The 19,887-nt window shown below is 36.7% G+C and overlaps 1 protein-coding gene and 1 long non-coding RNA gene across 3 annotated transcripts in view; one reads left to right on the forward strand and one right to left on the reverse strand.

The window, feature by feature from the left end:
* The window catches only part of LOC136832785 (uncharacterized), a 445,886-nt gene that overhangs the window by 18,781 nt on the left and 407,218 nt on the right, over window positions 1–19,887 (forward strand). The window lies entirely within an intron of this gene.
* Window positions 611–6,901, reverse strand: LOC136832777 (chitooligosaccharidolytic beta-N-acetylglucosaminidase-like). 2 transcript variants are annotated; one of them, XM_067094317.1, is made up of 9 exons: window positions 6,768–6,901; window positions 4,677–4,869; window positions 4,286–4,529; window positions 3,907–4,143; window positions 3,320–3,477; window positions 2,943–3,177; window positions 2,697–2,807; window positions 1,840–1,983; window positions 611–1,714 (listed from the first exon to the last, which is right to left on the reverse strand). In XM_067094317.1, the coding sequence occupies exons 2-9, from the start codon at window positions 4,850–4,852 to the stop codon at window positions 944–946; spliced, it is 2,076 nt and encodes a 691-aa protein (XP_066950418.1). In that variant the 5' UTR covers window positions 4,853–4,869; window positions 6,768–6,901; the 3' UTR covers window positions 611–943. The 2 variants fall into 2 exon arrangements, with proteins under 2 accessions (XP_066950418.1, XP_066950417.1); XM_067094316.1 differs by having other exon boundaries at window positions 1,840–1,986.

Here is a 19,887-nt window from a genome sequence, read left to right on the forward strand (position 1 = left end):
TATATATATATATATATATATATATATATATATATATATATATGTATATAATATATATTTATTTATATATTATATATATATATATGCATGTATAATTTGTTTATATATGTATATATGAGTGTGTGTAAATTAGGTGCTGTTATTATAGTGAAACCAATGATAAGAAAAAAAGTGTTCTTTTTATTTTCATTTTTTCATCAAAATAGAGTACGTATATACCGAATAACCTGCAACTTACGTAAAATCTTCATTCTTGTCCAGTCTAAATATTCAAGCATTTTTGTAAAAGAAGCGAAATGATAATAAGAAAAAGTTTAGTTTGCATTATATGCTTCAGCAGATGTGCCTGAGACATACTGAATTTGTTGTCATTTTTGATAGTTGATATTTGGTGTAGAAAAAGGAAACATTATCCCATAGTTATGTTTTGTGTAGTGTCTTCTAGTAAATGTCCTTTGGAACAAAGTTTAATTATATACCAACTTGAAGATTCATGGAAAACAGCTGGAAGTATTGCTTGCAATGTCTTCTTTTTCACCGTATGTAAAGCTTCTTAATTAAATGAACTTTCTGTTCTTACAGCAGAAGATGTAATTAATGAAATACGCAATTGGGATTTTTATAATTTATTGATCACCGGAAAATCCGTGTATGAATGATTGAATGAAGGGTCTTTAGAAAACAATGCCATGAAATGAATGTGAGATACAAAAGTTGTAAAATTTTAATGCCATGGCCTTTGACCATTGAAAGTTATTTTTGTAAGGCAACCTTTCATCATAGTTTTGTAAAATAAAATGCAAAGAGTCTCCCAGAGGTGAGGTCAGGTGTTGCAAGGCTGGAGGGAAGATGATGTCCAGATCTCTATCCATGACCTTTACAGCAAAGTAAAATGCCACAGGTAAAGGGTTTATATTGACTGCTAGTTGCCATCATTGGAAACTTATGGTGTTTGGGGGATATTGGCTGAGCGGGCAGCATACTCCTCCTTGCTGTAGCAGGATGATTCATCTAGTAAGCAGATTCCTGGCTGAAGTGGGTTGGCTTTGGTGCCTCTAGCGACCATTCGCTCTCGGTGCACGTTCAATCTCTTCAGTTTCGTGTCAAATCCTTGGGGAGATTTTGCTGGATCAGACCAAAGGCGCTCTGCCATGGCACTGACACGTGGCCAAGCCTTGGTGTCAAGGCCATTGCCATCAGTCTCTGAACTGTACAGTGAAACAATTCCACCAAGCACATTATTCTTTAGTGCTTGACTTTCTGGAGTTTGTCCATCCCTGATATTTGGAATAGATTGCAGGTTATCAAGGGGACTGTTTTCATAGAAGTTTCGCCATGTTGGGGTTTCCAGAGGGCACTTTTCTGATTTCTCACCATACCAGGATGAGTCAAGACAGTCTACTCTCCACTGGTCAAGGTTGGCGAAGATAACCTTATAACCGTCTTTTACATACTGGGCAGCGGCAGGATCAGAGCTAGGTTCATTGACTTGAACGATATAGTTATCTTTGTTAATGTAGTTGCGAACAAATGATGAAGAATGGATGATTGGGGTGACTTTTCTCTCTGGACCTGCAGCTTCAGTTAACTTGGTATATGCGTTGTTCTGGTAGATGTTCCATAGTTTAAACATTTGCTCACTGTTGGACTCTAGGGCATTTGCAGCTAGGTATTCTTTGATGTCATTAGAATTTTGCCAGCACTTGAAGCTCACCTGAAAGGTCCAAGAATAGATAAAGTATATATAGATATTTGTCATTCATATAGTAAGCCAAACATTTGTCTGTTAAAACGTCTTTTCAAAATAATTTAATTTTCATGCAATAAGAAACTACTTACACCATCTCCTCCAACATGCATCATATCTGGGTCAAAGTATTCTACTACATCCTTGTAGATCTCTCCGAGGATGTTGTACACTTCAGGATTAACTGGATTGAGGTGTCCATCTACAGGTTCTTTTACATGTTCAAACCATGGCTTCTGCTTGAAGAAAAGAATCATGCTTAGCATTCTGTTGTCACTCTAGGTGGAGATTATGAAATAACTTTTCTTATTTAGGATTAATAGCGGCCTTCAGTTTTGTTACAAAAGACCGTTTCAATTATCGTAGAAAAGGTCACTGTGGAAAGTATGAAACTTCACATTCCTAGGAGGAGCGTGAATTGAAAATGATGTTCTTCCTTTTATTTGAAAAAAAAATCTGTCGTTAAACAGTATAAAATAATGTTCATGTAATTCACTACGTGCTTATCAAGAAAGAATTGGTTTGAATACTTTAGAAACCGCAAATAAAAGTAGGTTACCTCAGTGTGAAAAAATTTGTGACTTGTAATGGGGTTTCAAAATGACAGGAAATTTCTACAATAACAGTTGTTGAATGTTCATTCTTTTAAAATGTTCACTTGAAAATAGCTGAAATTAGTTATTTGGGTTTTAAAACTTAGCTATTGTAATTCTAATTGGGTGCTTAAATCATATCCGTTTCGTTCAGTTTTGTGGAAAATGTCAGTGACATGATACTTGTCATATATTTATTAGTTTAGCTTTTTACGCAAAACTAGATTCGAAATGCAGAATCGCAAATGAGAGGTTTTAACCTTGATTTTTTTTTTTATTGCTTGAGCAAGCTTCCGTTTTATTTGTATTTCAAACGTTTTGTACTGTGGAAATTGAATCTTATACTACATACTCACCTCTCCTGCACATAAGACAAGTCGTCCTTTGCCATTCTTTTCTCCCCACTGCCAACCTGCATTGTTCTGTGCTGGTCCAGATATCTCTGGGACAACACTGATACCACGGAGCTGAAATCCAAAAGAAACATTATTATTTCTAGGCCTTAATAACCAAGGAAGAGTTGTGCTGAAGTTGAATCTGATATAGGAACAGCAACTTGGAAAAATTGTATTTACTGTAAATGTAATTTTCTAGTGACTTACCCTAGCATATTCAACAATCTCCTTGATGTCCTCAGGGTAGTAAACCTTTCTGGATGAGTATGCGCCGTAATATGCCATTTCGGGGCGGTGCTCAGAGTACATGGGGTAAGAGGCAGCGTCAGTAATGTGCCATTGGAAGTAGTTCATTTTGTTATGGGCCATTGTATCAATGAGGCGCATCAAATCTTCCTTAGGATAGAAGTTGCGACTGGTGTCTAGCATGAAGCCACGGTACCTAGACAGGTAAAATGAAATTAGTTTTATAGTCAGCTTTATGGAAAGGTTCCTGAAGCCTTTAACTTTTATGAATTCGCATGTAACATAGAATAAGGCCATAGTTATTTCATTATATTGGTTAACCTGTCACACAGACTTACTTGAATTTTGGTGAATCTGTCACTGATGCATCTTTAATAATCATAAGAGCATTGTTGGATTCATCAAATGCAATCATTTGTGTGAATGTTTCAAGGGCATGACGAGCACCGAAGAAAGTAGGAGCCTGGATCGTCACCAGAGTGTCATCGCCAGTGGTCTGTTGATAAAGAGTAGTCAATTAGGAACTGAAGAATTCAGAGAAAAGCATAGGAGATGCATACAGTGGACTCAGAGCATGCAAGGTAATATGTTACGTAAAGAATCTTGAATAATTTTTTTGCAAGGTACCCGCAGTAGAAAAATAAAGCTGCTGAAGGTAACAAAAAAGTTGGAAAGCTTGCAGCTGGTTGTAACCTCTTAAAGATAATGTAATATTTTTTGCTGTTATAAACGGTTACATACTTGTTCTGACAGATATCCTGGCTATACAATATTTTGGTTTTGCTTTGTCAAGAGAAATTGGATATGCAGCAAATCCTCTGTCCATGATAGTGCATGTGATATTGAATTTTATCTGCAAAACTTTATGGATATACCGTCCTAAAGTTATAATGATTAAATAAAATAGTTTAGGGTTAAATCTTACTTTGACATCAATTTGGTAACTTTCGTCAGTGTCCAGGCGAAGCTTGTTCACAGGGTTGTTAACGGTAATTTCCATGTTAACCTTGTGTCGGTTGATTCTAGGACTGTATTTCTCACTCAGGAAGGGGGAGAATCGCTCCCAGCTCTCGTAGAGTTCGGTCTGATCAGGCTCAGGTTCTTGGGTTTGCTCCTGGGGAGTTTCTTGGTTGAACTTGGTTGACTGCCGAATGAACTGCCTCTGCAAAGAAACAACACATTTTGATAGTTCTTATGAATTTTACAATACCTTAGGTGTAAACACGTCCGTGCCGTAAGAATTCTGGTAAGTATGAATTAATAATTATATCTGCAGAAAGGTTGAGAAACAGTATCTTACTTACTGGGTTTTCTCTGACATATTGGACTTTTTCTTTTTCAGTGTAGGGAGTTTTGAACTGGCTTGGGAATTCTGGGTGAAGGAAGTGAAGGTTTCTTTTAGTGTAACGAACGGCTTCCTCCAGCATTTTTGAGACTTGTTGATCAGGAACAGCCATCTTTGTCACTTGGAAGTGTTCAGGGTTGAAGTGAACTCCTTCCTTTGACAATTCTACCTTGCCAGTTGGATGTGGCAGCAGAGATCCATACCTGTGGGTTTAAAATGATTGAAATTGTTGAACTGTTTTGTTATAACTGGATGCTTAATGCCTGAAGTGCTTGTGCATATATCACAAATCGTACCAAACAGAAATTCAAGGTGTATTGACACAGTAAAGAATCAGTACAACAACTTACTCCCCACACGTGAGTTGACATTCTGCCTGTGACCGATAAGAGGGGACCTCCGTGCGCAGCTGCCTGACGCAGAAGTTGTCAAGGCAGGTGTATGAATAAGGCGAAGAGAGGCGGTAGAAATCTTGAGCGGACACCGCCGCCACAATCAGCGCTGCTGCTGCTGCGAGGACCCTCATCCTAGTCTCCTGCCTGCCTGCAAGGGAATTTTGCAGGGTTAGGTTGCAGTAAATATTATTAGGAAATAGTGTTGACTGCAAGAGGAATTCTAGTGTTGTGCGGATGATATAAAAGTTTATGGGATCTCTCACAGTAAATGACAGTTGGGGTTTTCATCCTGTTTTGTATATTCGAAAATGGCTTACGGGAAAATAAGCCATTTCGGAAAAATTACAAATTAAAAATAGCCAAATTGATTACCACAATTAAAATAGAATAACTGGTAAAGATAATGGAAAATTCGTTTCAACCAAGTGTTTTTCTGTTTTCAGATATAACTCCGACCAACTTAATGTACCAGTCATTGCTGCTTTACGTGATTAGAGAGCTCTGGTTATCGAAAAAGCGCAATTATTTTTTTGTTTTCGTGTATATTCGTTGATATTTTCAGATATCAGATTATCTATTTTTAGGTTATGAATTTTTTCTGTTCCATAAACGCTAAGTAACGTAACATGCATAGTCGAGCTGTGTTCTCACACGTATGTATGTACGTATGTATGTATGTGTATATATATATATATATATATATATATATATATATATATATATATATATATATATATTTGTGTATATATGTACATATATATATATATATATATATATATATATATATATATATGAACACATAGATTTATGTAAATCTATGTATATATATAAATATATATATATATATATATATATATATATATATATAATATATATATATATATATATATATATATATATATATATATATATATATATATATATTATATATATGTGTGGTTGTGTGTATATATAGTTAGCTGCACTAATGCGTATATCAGTAGAATTTATCCTTAATTTATCCTTTTAAGCCTACTAATAGCCAATGTACGTTTGGAATTGCAACCCTAAGGCCCCATGGCATTTGATGCTTTAAAACGGGAGCAGTAACCTCCACAGGGCTGCGTGGAAATTGTTTCAGTCACTTGGTCTCGAATCCGGGCTCGTATCAGTGGCTGGTGCTGTCAAATCCACATCGTTAATCACTTCACCCTCGTACTTGAACACTTTTGTGACAATGTGTATGCAGATAATAGTGTGGGAATAAACAGATTTATATGCATTGTAGTATGTGTATTGAACTGCTACAGGTGACCGATGTTTAAAAGATTTGTCATGTAACCTTCCGCTCTCCTTCTGGGATGGAACGAATGACAATTTTTACTTGTAACCCGTAAATAATCACTGTGTTTGGATTACTCGCATTATTAAGGCACATACAAAAGTGCATATATAAGTGTATATATATATAATATAATCTTAATTTATTCATATATGCTGCACACACCTAAGTCTTTTGGGGCTGGGTCGAACAAACTCATGGTTACGTGTGAGATCCAGCAGACCGGTTTGTGTATTAACATCTCTGGTCAGCTTTTAGATATATTTATTTTTATTTGTTTATTTAACTTTTCTATTAGTTGAAGTGAAGATTCAAACATTCGTATGAAGGTTGAATGCAGCACCATGCTTTCACGCCACAAAACTTTTGAAGATCCAGTATGAAAGGCAACTGCTGATCTATTATGATGTGATCTTATAGTTTCTCAATCAATTTAAATTTAATTTTCTGAATCTTTGGCAGTTAATTTGTACATTAATAATTTCATATATTGTCCTAATCTAATGCAATGAGATTGGTTACTATGCTCTGTCGCCTCTATGTACATAAAAAAACCGATTTTCCTAGAACTTTGTGATAAAGCCAGAGCACTGCTAAAACTGCAAATATGTTTCCGGGAAGCCGGAAGGAAAAAAAAATTATTTTCAGAGAGGCCCTAACATTTTGCTTATACGCATCGCACAGGGCTGGTGGTTATGTTAGGAAGCAGCCTTAGTACTACTCACCTTCAGTGAACCTCCGGGAGACTGACTTCCCTGGGCGGAGGAAGCGCCTTATATACACTCCACGTCCCGGTCCCCATCCAGAGTAGTCACCGGAGAACTTTTCTTCCAGACATAAAACGCCCTTTCATCCTTAGTGTCTTCATTTCAAGTTTTCGCTCGCTGTAACGTCATTATTTTGGATTTTTTTAGTCAGTTTTGCACCGAAGAGAGAGAAAATAAACAAACCAAAAAATTAAGGATCTGCCGCAGTCAGTCTCTGGTGTGTGCGTGTGTGCGAGAGGCTATGGCTTGGGATCATAAACCGAGGACGTTACATAAGACGCCAGGGAAGTGTTTAGAGGGTTGATACGCCGTTCCTTTGTTTCCTTCGGGAGGTTGTTGCCATCGGTACATTCTCGCTAATCACGGTGGATTGTATCCTCAATGATTTGCCAAAGGACTGGCGAAAGTTGTATTCCGAAGGGACCGAAGGCCAAGCCAGAATTTTTTTTCTCTCGTATAGAGCCAGGCATTCTGGACTGGATCGTTCTTGGCGAGGGGGACTACATGGGATGGGTCTGCATAGCAACTTCAGTGGACCCGTACCCTAGCCTCCCTTTAACCCCCTTATTGTCTGCTTTACGCCCATTCCCCTCCTCTTACCCCTTCCTCTGTCCTCAATGGCCGCCACTTTGGCAGATACCAGCTTTTCGTGCAGTGGTCCGTCAGCCGAATCACGTCTCACCTTCTGGTTCTAGAAGCGTGCTATAATCACTGTTAAGTTGTCTTCTACTACTCTAAATCATAAGCAAGAAATGTTTAAGGGGCAAGATCGCGAAAATGAATAAATTCAAGGAGCTGGTTCGCTTACACGATCTTGGAAAATAAGAAGGATAAAAACCAAAACAGTGGATCCACTTAAAAGCTATCCCCGAGCATAATAATGGAATCTGTTTCTTGCTGAATGATGCTTCATAAATCTTGATTTTTTGTGTACTGCAGTCCTTTCGCGTATTACATTCTTTACCATTTTATCCGATTTTTATACCGTTTGTTTTTAGATGAAGAATTCTTTGCATAGGAGAAAAGGGAAAGGATATATAAATAAATTTGCAAGGTTGTGTTTGGGAGACAGACACTTTGAATAGTACTTGCTTTGATATGAATGACTTAAAAACTTACTGATTTGGGGCAGTTGCTTCTTGTCGGAAAAATCATATCACTTATGCCTTGCCATTTAGTGTCGCTGCGAAAAGAGTGGGAGTTCTCGCCTTCATACTGATGGGCAGTAGTAATAAAAAAAAATAATAATAACTTTACAAACGCAGGACTTCATCATTCTGAAGACTGTGAGATTCCTTGCACAACCATCTCTCTTTGCCGGCGTGCTGGCAGTTGTGCTCTAGTCTCTCTGCCATAGCCTGTGGTTTCATCTGAAGAATTTCCCAAAATTATTTCACTTCATTCAACGTATTATTTCCGCAAAAGCAGTATGGTCACTTAACTCCCCAAATATCTTATTGGTCTGAATTCTAACAATTTAGAGGACTTCTTTCCGAAATTCTTGCTGTTGTTAGTTTGAGCGGCCTTGTACCAGGACCGGCTTTTGCTAGTAAGAAATGCCCTTAAGATATTGACAGAATCTTTTAATTTGTTCAGTCACCCCGATATTTCTGTGAGTTCATGACTACAGGTGTGAAGGCAGATAATAAAAGGACATCTCGAAGAATCGCAGATTCCTCTAACTATTCTCAGGCACTTGGCAAAATGCCGAGACTTAGCTTGTTTTTTGCAGACTAATTTTTACCATTCACCTCCTATTGGACAAAAACTGGTCTCTATTTTTTTCTTATTCTAAAGTTTTGTTCAACTTGCCTTTCGTTTTAAGAATGCCATGACTCAAAAAAGATCAAGCCAGATTGGTTGCTAATATAGCAAAACAGTTTCGTCACGATAAAAGTATTATGTATCTGCTATAGGAAACTGAAGGGACTGTGCACAGATGCGATGCACCAGACAATGTTAACTGGTCTTTCCTCATTTTTTCTTTTATTGAGAATACAGTGGTCAGATATTCTACCATTTCCTCCTTTTCTTCAGCGGAATATTTTAGAAATCTTATAATCTCAGGTTGTTGAGATTATTTATTTGTTTATCTATTGTATTTATTTGTTTATTCTTGGATTTTCACTCCATGAAAAATGGCAACAGTTCCAATATATTGCTTCTTCTTTATTCAGACAGTTGTTGACAAAACTCCAGGCTTACATGTTTTTGCTCATATAATTATGCCGTTTTTCCATGGATAATATAATGTGAGAATGAATTTCGAATATCCTTTTCATTTTTAATCTTAGAATCTGGAAATAAGTTGTTATCCTTGCGCTTCCGAAGCAAGGATAGGTCATTGATCCCGTGTGGCTACTTCGTCTGGTCCCATCCAAGTATTGGCCACTCCCACTGTTGTTAACTCCTCTGAACGGAGGCGTTTGAGTCTGTGCAAGCTAAGAGTAAATGTTAGCAAGAGTGAGCTTATGAGGTTAATTGGTAACAAGGAAGATGTAGCCATGTATGTTAACAATGACTGGGAAAGAATGGAACGGGTTTATTCGTATAGATAATTGCGAATAAATGTGACAGATGAGAGCAAAATGAGAGAAGAGTTGAGTCACAACTGGCGCAGCAAGGAGGAAGGCAGCAAGGTGTGTGCAAAAGATTTGGAAGAGAATTGAGTGTCTATAGAGGCCCAGATGGGAATACATGAAAGGAATGTTGAGCCAGCTCTCCATGATGGAAGTGAAGTGGGTATGTTGATCGCAAATAAAAGCATAAAGAATATATGGCAGAAAAGGGAAATTTGCAGATGCGTAGGAGTGGGAAATGAGAATAGGTAATGGGATAGATCAAGAGTTTTCCAATATGGTTTGGTTTCTTGAAAAGATTGTAGCTACTGGTTGGCGATGAGTGTATAATTTGAAGGTTTTAGGATGTAGGAAAATAGGGCACAGAAAGAGCTAGATAGGAGCAGAAGAGGTATTGAACAGGAATGACTTTGATATCCAGGAAGCGCAAAGTTGAGTTCAAGATAGATGGGAATGTGGAGTTTACATGTAAAGGGGTTTAGTGATGATGAGCCTGCTATATTGGTGTATGAAGTGACTTAAAGTTTTGGAAGCATCTGCGCTGGGTTTTCACCCCTGATTCAGCAGTTTAATGATCAATGTTGGAGTGGCCATTGTTTTATCTTCTTTCTTGAACTAACCCCAGCATATTATATATATTATATATATATATATATATATATATATATATATATATATATATATATATATATATATATTATATATATAATTTTGAGACCCAGAGGAAAATAAAAGGAAACACGGGAATGCAAGGTCTTTTGGTGCATTTATTCCCAATTAGGAATAAGTGGCTACTAAAGCTTGTTACATCTGTGTATACAGTATGCAGCTCCTGTAGCATTCAGCAGGACGTTGCTATAAGGGAAGACCGCAAGGTCGTCTTCGGAGGCTATATTTATGGTCTCCTAAAGTTCTCTTATGCATATAAATGCTTACGCTTTCTTCTTCCCTTTTGTGCCTTGTAGTTGAATGATGTGGGATTCTATTATATATATACATACATATACTGTATATATATGAATTATATATGTATATATATGTATGTGTGTGTGTGGTGATAATGTTATAACCTCTTTGCAGAGGTTTTCTTAATATGAAAGTTTAGGATTGCATGCGGGGAGAAATTGTTGCAGTATTGACAGATAAACCACTTCTTCTGAGGCCAGTGGCTGCCAAGTGTTTATTTCTGTGCAGTTCCAAAAAAAAAAGAAGTAATAATATCATTCTAGCAGTTCTGCATAGTTTCTAAGACACTAGGCCGGGACATGGATTTTGCAGTTCCATAGCCAATTATTGACACCTTGCTTTACGTGCAGCAGAGTCGATATCAACTTATACCTCTCTTGATGGCTTAGTTGTCAGTCACTATGTATCGTTTCTAAACCAAGCAGCGGTTCGAATCCAGCCGGTGATGAAACACTTATCAAGTATAATTCCTCTTGGGTGTAAGTTATTTCTGAGGTTTAGTGAAATGGATATTAAGGGATGTTTGTGGCTTAATATTTGTGAATAAAAGAAGCCATGCATACATAAATGACAAAAATGTATATATAATATATATATATACGATATATATATATATATATATATATATATATATATATATATATATATATATATATATATATATATATATATATATATATATATATATATATATATATATATATATATATATTGAATGTAGTCGTATTTCGTTGCGTAAGAAGTGCCTTCGTTACCCAGCCATGAATCATGTTTTAAACAATTATCAATTTTACGGGTCAATTTGATTAACTTTATCCCTTCACTTAGAAAATATATGAGTAAAAAGGACAAGCTAAATATCCTCCGCATTTTCAAAAAGTGAATGACCATTTTGTTTTCTCGTGGAAATGTAAATTTTTTGCCCCTATGTTTATCCCCTCCTCCAACATTACAGTTCCATGTTGCTTGCTTTGTAAGAAGAAAATCTGTATGTAGATGAAAAACTTTCCTTTGGATATTTTCCCTTTAAAGAGGTTCATACTTGGAGAAGAATAGTTGCACGTGATATCATCCACCACTTAATTCACAGTCCAAACAGTTTGGTGTCTCAGACGAGGTCTGTTGTTTTTGTGGATTAAAAAGTCTATGGAATGCACTAGCAGTAAAGTGATCCCTTTTCCGCGTTACGATTAAGAGTGATCGCGTTTCAGATTTCAACATTCTCTCACTTGGATAAAAAAACTATAAATTAAGCTTTTTTCAGTGCTTATTATATCGTTTACATTCTTTATTTAAAGGTTAGTTTTGTTCGATATCTTTCTCTTGTAATGTTTTCAAAGCTTTTCTTTTATTGAAAAGTGTAAATTGAATTTATCACATCAAAAATGAATATTCCATGTATGCAACACTTGCGACACCTTAAATATGACGGATGTGACATTTGTTATGTAATGAGCTTTAAATAATTGACTCAACTCTTGGCCTTTAAAGTCTTCAGAAGAGGCAAGAAGCATCTGTTAAAAGAGGAAAATAGGAATAATGATGGAGACAGAATAAATATATAATAGCCACCTTTCGTGTATGCGCCATGATAATTATCTCCCCAAGCAAAAATGTAACATCTTGGCTCCTTGCTGCTATACTGACGAAGTCACAGCGACCATTATGCATTCCCCCTTAAACCACTCCCCTACTCCCCTCCCCATCTCCCCCACCCCTGACTATAATGGCGAAACGCTTTGGTATTTGCTTTGTTCTGCTTCTAGTCCTTCACCTTCTTTCTCGTCCTCCCCATCTTCTAAATCAAGGTCTGAACCTCTTTTTGTCCTGCTTTTTTAATTTTTTTTGTATCCCAGAGGTATTTGCTCACAAAACAGCGAGCTGCATGTGCTCAGGAGAAGTGTGTTTTTTTGTTCGCATGTTTTCGCCTGCGTGCGTCTTTGTGGAGATTCCAGGTGATGGGCATTCTTATCAAGTGGTGCAAGGTCCTAACTCCAGCAGCAAGATTTGTGTCTTCATGATATTTTTGGCATCTTTTACCAAGGAAAGATGACAGATGTGGATCGTCTCAACCCTCAAGGGGCCTCATGGCTTCGTTTTGTGCGTCCTCTTCTTCTTCTTCCGTGTACTATGAAGTGGCTTCGTGTGCTTGTGTTACATTGCCTTTAATCCGTTGTGCCCTTGAAAGGTTCACTTTTGTTTTGTTTCTCTTATGATCATATAAGAGACAGAAAAAAACCATTTCTGACTATCTTATCAGGCTTGCAACTTGTGCGTTTATACAGGAGTTATATTAACATCTTAAAACCAGGTGTTATATTAACATCGTAAAACCTCCCAAAATGACGAATGTCAATGTTTTACCTTGCTACATAACCAGTCTTTAAAGGAAAAGGGATAAGGGGGTACACGATGCTGCCTCTCTCTGTCGGAATCTTTAGTGTAGCTCTTGAAGTTCGACCTTCTCCTGCTTAGATGTCCAGTCAATCTTACAAAAGCAACAATCATAGTACGCTATTCCTTCGGTTCGAAATCATTGTACTTCGCAAGTTTCCTTGGAAAAGATTTTAGGCAGAACAAGGTTGTCTAACAATCGATTTTATATTCCCGGAAAGTGTTTAGGTCTCATACTCTCAACTGCTTAGAGTCCAGTTCTTTCCCTTATTTATGTTAGTTTGATGGTAGTATAACTTGTTCTACCTGTGCTGAAGTCTTGCTTTTTGGTTCTTTTTTTCTAGCCTGCTGAAGTGGTTTCAGTGTTAAGACTTAATCATTTGCTCGTCTCAAATCCGGTCACCTGTCATGTACTTCATGCATTGATAGCTGACTTTAGTTTATACCAAATTTGTGTAACCTCAATCAAGGGAACTTGAGTAAAAAGAACAGTGGGAGGCGTGTTAAGGATGTTAAAGCGAAGCCAGTGACTGAATATATTAGTACAGGATCACCAAATATGAGGCAAGTGAATATGGCACCTAAATCGATCAGAAGACAGAAATATCAGCATGAACATCAAGTAACAATTAAGCAGCATACAATTAACAGAAGAGCATGTTGAGCAGGACTTACACTTTCCTACAGATGGAGTCGTCAGTTGTTTAGTCATGCTCCATCCAGGATTCTTCAGAATAGTTTTTAGTTAATTTTGATATTTCTACTAGTGACTTTAAATCTGAATGTAATCTCACTAATATTCCCTTCTCGGACTCTTTTAAAGGTTTTATAGATAGTGCAAATTTAGCTCTCTTTGTTTTTATGTTTCTATTTTGCGGGTCCATTTTTCTCACCAATTCTTTATTTTGCGGGTCCATTTTTCTCACCAATTCTTTATTTTGCGGGTCCATTTTTCTCACCAATTCTTTATTTTGGGTCCATTTTTCTCACCAATTCTTTATTTTGCGGGTCCATTTTTCTCAACAATTCTTTATTTTGCGGGTCCATTTTTCTCACCAATTCTTTATTTTGCGGGTCCATTTTCACACCAATTCTTTATTTTGTGGTCCATTTTTCTCACCAATTCTTTATTTTATGGGTCCATTTTTCTCACCAATTCTTTATTTTGCGGGTCCATTTTTCTCACCAATTCTTTATTTTGCGGGTCCATTTTTCTCACCAATTCTTTATTTTGCGGGTCCATTTTTCTCACCAATTCTTTATTTTGCGGGTCCATTTTTCTCACCAATTCTTTATTTTGCGGGTCCATTTTTCTCACCGACTCTTATTCTTCATCATTGACCTTACCAGCCTGCCAGCCTCAGTTGCTTGCCTCCATCTGTAAAATGTGGTTTCTATATTTTAAGCGAACTGGTTTTCCGTAATTTTGACAAGTTTTATACCTGCGGTTGCCCTTCATTCATATTCTGCTCTGCTTTGCGGTATTTGAGTCAAACTTCTTTCCTCTTATCATCATTAAAAGTATTGGAATACTTCATCTTAGCTACTGGAACTAAATATTTTCTCACTCCATCATTTTCTTGATTGTTGCTCTTATGTTGCTACCCTGTTATTTCCCATTATGACATGATTGTATCAAACAGGTACTCCAGCCGAGACCCTGGCATTAACTATTCTTTTTTTCTCTGCTGCATGTAATCTCAACTGCTTGTGACCTCCATGGTGCTCTTTAATTGGGGCTCGGTGGGCAGGAACGATCTACCAGGAAATTATGGTAATAGATGGCCAAGTTCTTTTTTTTTGGGGGGGGGCGGTGTGGGGCGAGTCGGCAAACTACTAAATCTCGGAGCGACTCATTTCTTGAATTAAGAACTATTAAGAAAGGGATTCCGAGTCAATAACAGGAAAGAAATTATATATGTATGCAGTTCCATAGGATAAGGTGTTATAATGTGTCATTTATTTAACTTGAAATGTAGTAGAAAAGACAAATTTAATGTTTGGCTCAATGCTCACTTTTGTCTGTTTTTTCAGTGTAATTTGGACTTTGTATATCTGGGTGTTCGACTCTGTGATTCTTCTTTTATTACTCATGTATCGCACAGTTGTATCATGTTTTACTCTGCAGCAAGTTCTGTTTGGAGATTTTGGTTTCTAAAGCCAATTCCTTTTTGTTTTAGAATTCTTGTACCTTAAAGTCTAGCGTTCGTTCATTATTTGATAGGTAAAACTCATCAGAACATAAGGACCAACTTTTGGTTTTTTTTCCCAAATTCCTGTCCCTGTGTAACTCTTATTTTACCTCACCTGACCGAAGAAAAACTGCCAGAGGATGTTAAGAAAAGGTACTTTGCTGGGTCGACCAGTTCTGTGTCTGCAACTTTGAGTTAGTTTGTTTTGGACTCTTGATCACCTTGGAAGTGAAATATTTAACAGACATAATGATTTAGTCATGATGATACAAAAGTAGCCTTTACCTAGTTGCTTTGACTTTGGCTCTAGACACAGCCTTACTAAACTGTCTTTTAGAGAAGATGCAGATATTCGAATGAGCTTTGTTGTTGGAAGAGTTGCCTTTGAAGGTTTTTAATCTTTCTGCTTCAGACGTCTTTTATCTCTCTCTCTCTCTCTCTCTCTCTCTCTCTCTCTCTCTCTCTCTCTCTCTCTCTCTCTCTCTCTCTCTCTCTATATATATATATATATATATATATATATATATATATATATATATATATATATATATGTATATATATATACGTACATATATATATTATATATATGTATATATATATATATATATATATATATATATATATATATATAGAAATTGATACACACACACACACACATATATATATATATATATATATATATATATATATATATATATACTCGTATATATATAAACTATATACATATGAATATATATACGAAAAGATTTTCTAGTACAATCTTTTCTTCATTGTCTTCATGTCCTAATGTACATGTAGCTTCCGCAGTTTAGTGGCAAATCTTCAGGCATCTCCAGTACTCTTTCCAGTCTTGAATGTGGGATAAACAAAACGACTGTACTTATTCATTCCTAAGCCGAAAGTGGTTTCAGCCACCAATCCCTGGTCGTCCTCACGACCACTCTAGATTCACAATGGAACTATGTGGTAATATAGAGCAGTAGAGTACAGCCAAAAAGATTATAAAAAAAAACAAAAATTAAAAATTAAAAGTTAGAAATTTATATCACATACTACATAGTTCAGGAAGTGATTACCATTTTCAGGCTAGAGATATATATATATTTATATATATATATATATATATATATATATATATATATATATATATATATATATATATATATATATATATATATATATATATATATATATATATATATATATTTCATATATATAGATATATATATTTAGACGTATTTTTCCAAAATGAAAGGAAGGAGAAACTAGAGGGGAAAGGAAATTAGAGTTCTCAATTTGTCCAATAGTTTCGCCCAAATCCAGCTTGCAGATTCAGTGTCCCAAAACACTATACGCTTTCTTTCATTTGTTCTTTCCCAAATCTGGACCAAAATACACTCTATTACCACCATTTCTCTTGCTGTGCATAATTATAGTTAAGGAATCCAAGTTAAGGAATCCATGATGAAAACCTCTATGTGTTCCTTCTCTTATGCTTACTGTCTTCTCAACAGTAAAAGTGATAATTTCCCGAGCTTTATACAGTCTCTAGCCTTGCTCTTCCTACTTGCACTGCATATGGGTGTTCACGTACTTTGAGAGGATACATCATGAAGGTAATTATTATACAAGAATGATTCTATTTCAGTGTTGATCATTGTCATCAATATTATCTATTTTTCTGTAGATTATTTTTGATTCGTGACTACATTGACATGAAAAAGTTAACTTCCAGAACCACTAGTGAATTCAGTCAATTGTTTTATAACTCAAACAATAATTTTCTGTATATACTAAAACATGGTCTTTGCTCAGTAGTCCAGGATAGTGAGGTGTGAATGTCTTACTCACAACTGGACAAGCAGTCTTCCAATCTCGAACAGGACGAGGATTTACGAATGGGCATGCTCCCTAAAATCCAGTATGCCTGTTTTGGAAGGCAGTGAATTAGGTACTTAGTCGGTAGTCTGCTTCTCTGGGTTGTAGACAGAATGGAGAGAGAGTAGAAGAGAGATACAAGCACTGGACATGAGTGTTAATGTTACGTAAAATGCGTACTATCAGAACGGGAGGTCCCCAGTTAAGTGAGGTGAAACCATTCATAAGATACGAATATTATCTCTCTCAAATAAGATGGCATAGTTACTACTAATATTATGATTTTCTCTTTAATGTCGTTGACATTTTTCATCTTCACCAGCTTTTATCTCTCTCACTCTCTACGTTATTGTTCACCGTCAGTATTCGTATTTACCCCTTTTTTTTATACAGACATTGAGACTACGTCTGCTATAAGCAGCTGAATAGACCATAGGTAACTGTGGATAATTTCATCTCATGAATACACTTTTCCATTTCAGCTTTCAGTTTTGATTTTATTTGAAAAGTTGAAAATTTTTACAATCGATGTTGTAGATGTCCTCACAGACTTTAAGGTTTAAAGGTTGCTCAGAGCGGCAGAAGCAAGGGGCAGGCCTTTGCACAGGTGCTCAACGTCTTTGAGATTGAACAAATAAAGATTAAACATGTACAAATATGATCGGCCAACCCCCCCCCCCAACCCAAGTAAGGATCAAGAACCGGAGAGTGGCTACTGATTATTCAGCAGTTGGACCTGTTGGACCCTTCAAAAGCCCCATCCCAAGCTGACAAAGACGATGCAGTCGTGTTTTGCCAGTGAAATCTGTCATGCCATTAGTCGCGGTTGAATTGGCTATCACCACAGTGAAGCCAAGTTGTTACCAACTCAGCTACCATGATCCAATTGTAGTAGTGTCTCCGGTATAGTTGGTTGTGAGGAATCCACACTTCGATACCAACATATAAATTTCTAACCAGTGTTGGTCACAATTTCCATTTCTTTGAAAGGATCTGCGCTCATTCTCATAAACTGTGTTGACATCAGTTTAGAATGGCTGAAGATCTGAATGCTGTTCTTTCCTAGGATTCACGAGGCCTAACCTCTCAGGCAGTTGATGTCTCTCAGGTCATTAATTCTTATTTGACAGTCGTTCCATGAGCTATTTGATTGTAGATTGTAACGTTTTCACCGGACCTCATCATTAGTCTTTTGATTTAGATTTTCCCATTTTTCTTTTGCATATAGTGAATGAATTATTCATTTAGGTTGAGATGCCTAATCTATTTTAGGGCTCCTAGAATTTTCTTCTATGGTTCATGCATCTTCTGACACCTGTATATCAAAGTAAGGAACTGGTTTCCATCTTCTTGCACAAGACAATGAAGGAATGGCATTTCTCCATTCTTGTCCCTTAAGTGAAACTGAAGTTCTTGTTTATTCCTGATGGTGATTAATATATCAATAAACCTGGTACAAATGGAAAATTTGCAATTGTAAATTACTCTTTCCCCCAACTGCTGTCATGTACATGCCAACAAACGAGACTGAGGGGAAGTTTCATTATCTGTTGTTCCAGGCATAGTAGCCCCAACAGTATCCTTCAGCATATTCCCAGAAATGTTCAGAGGTACAGCATCTGATTTATATATGTTATTTAAAGATTGTTTATGGTATTTCATATGAGAATGCCTGTGAATAAACTGTTTTATGTCATATTACGAAATTGCCATTTATGGAGTTGCTGTCTTCAGTAGGTCAGTGAATTAGGCTGGCATTTGGAACAAATGTCAGTCAGGTACTTTTTTCGTAACATTTTAAGCAACTTGGCTGCTTTTGCTGAGATTTGTTTGGCTGCTGAGTTCACTGAACTGCAGAAAGCAACCCTACAAGGTGCCAGTGCACTGATGAACGGACACATTCACTGACAAATTTTTATGTTGAAATATACCATAAATAAACTTATTTAGCAAGTGACAGATCGCATGCTGTTCTTGGGAGCACTTTTGAGATTATGTTAAGGTGATGCTGTTGCCTGCAAAAGTGGGGTATTATGACAGATATACGGCTTAGTACTGGGATATCTGCTCTGTCATATTTGTTAGCATGTACTTGGCAGCAGTGAGGGAAAAGGTCATTTCTGGACACCTTACACTCGTCACAAATACCAAGCTTATCGACATATTCGTCATTGTCAGATATAATCAAGAATTTCAGTAATGTGTATCTATTTATCATGAAAGTTCTGTTCTTAGTTTCATTACAGAGGTGAGTACGGGGACTTCCCTCCCGTCCTTAATGTGCTTATTCAAGAAGAGAAAATCATTTTTACCTTTGGTGTACAGGTGGCGGATTGCATCTGGAATAATTGGCCTTGGAGTATTTCTGAGCAGTCTTGTAGGAATCCAGTGTTGTTCTAGGCGTCATTTGCTGTACCTGCTGGCCTGTTCTTTTTCTTGCATTCACTCGTTGGCTCTCAATCTCTTTTCAGAAGTTGAAATTTTTCACTTTCTCTTAAGATGTGATCAACTTTTTTTTCAAACTCCTGGAAGGCCATACAATTTTTAAGGTATAGGCACCTTTCTAAGGATGTTTAAAACTCTTTGTCAGTCTTGGCATTTAAGGTACAGAAGATGCAGATGGGTTTCCCTATAATAGGGAAGTCAATTTAGATCTTCTGTACCCCAAGGGAAACCAATTTGGATCCTCTGTACCCCAAATTCCAAGAGTGACAGAGTTTTAACATCCTTAATTACAAAGATGATTTGCTGAAAAATAGCTTGAGATGACAAAATTAGTCAGCGTGGTGGAGCAGGGAAACTAGCAACACAAAAATGCCCCCCTCACTGTAATTTCAGCCATGGAAGTGCACTAAGTGTATAGATAAAAGTAAAGAAGAAAGAACAAGGGACAGAGAAAGTAAAATGTAAGGTTCTCTCCCGGTTATCTAACGGGAAAATGTTTCATTACATTAGTCCGCTGGAAATCAAATGAAATTATGAAAATGCCAGAGCAAGAAAAGTGAGATGACCTTATCCTCGTGAAAAGGAATTCAGTTTAAGGACTGTAGAAAATAATGGTTTGGAGCT

This window comes from Macrobrachium rosenbergii, chromosome 50, assembly GCF_040412425.1.
Source record: "Macrobrachium rosenbergii isolate ZJJX-2024 chromosome 50, ASM4041242v1, whole genome shotgun sequence".
Classification (NCBI taxonomy): Eukaryota; Metazoa; Arthropoda; class Malacostraca; order Decapoda; family Palaemonidae; genus Macrobrachium; species Macrobrachium rosenbergii.

Coding starts and splice junctions, on each gene's coding strand:
- LOC136832777 (XM_067094316.1), bottom strand. CDS start 4,852: ATGAGGGTCCTCGCAGCAGCAGCAGCGCTGATTGTGGCGGCGGTGTCC. Junction 4,144..4,285: donor AATATGTCAGAGAAAACCCA/GTAAGTAAGATA, acceptor GTTTCTTTGCAG/AGGCAGTTCATTCGGCAGTC. Junction 3,478..3,906: donor GTTACCAAATTGATGTCAAA/GTAAGATTTAAC, acceptor CTTTATCAACAG/ACCACTGGCGATGACACTCT.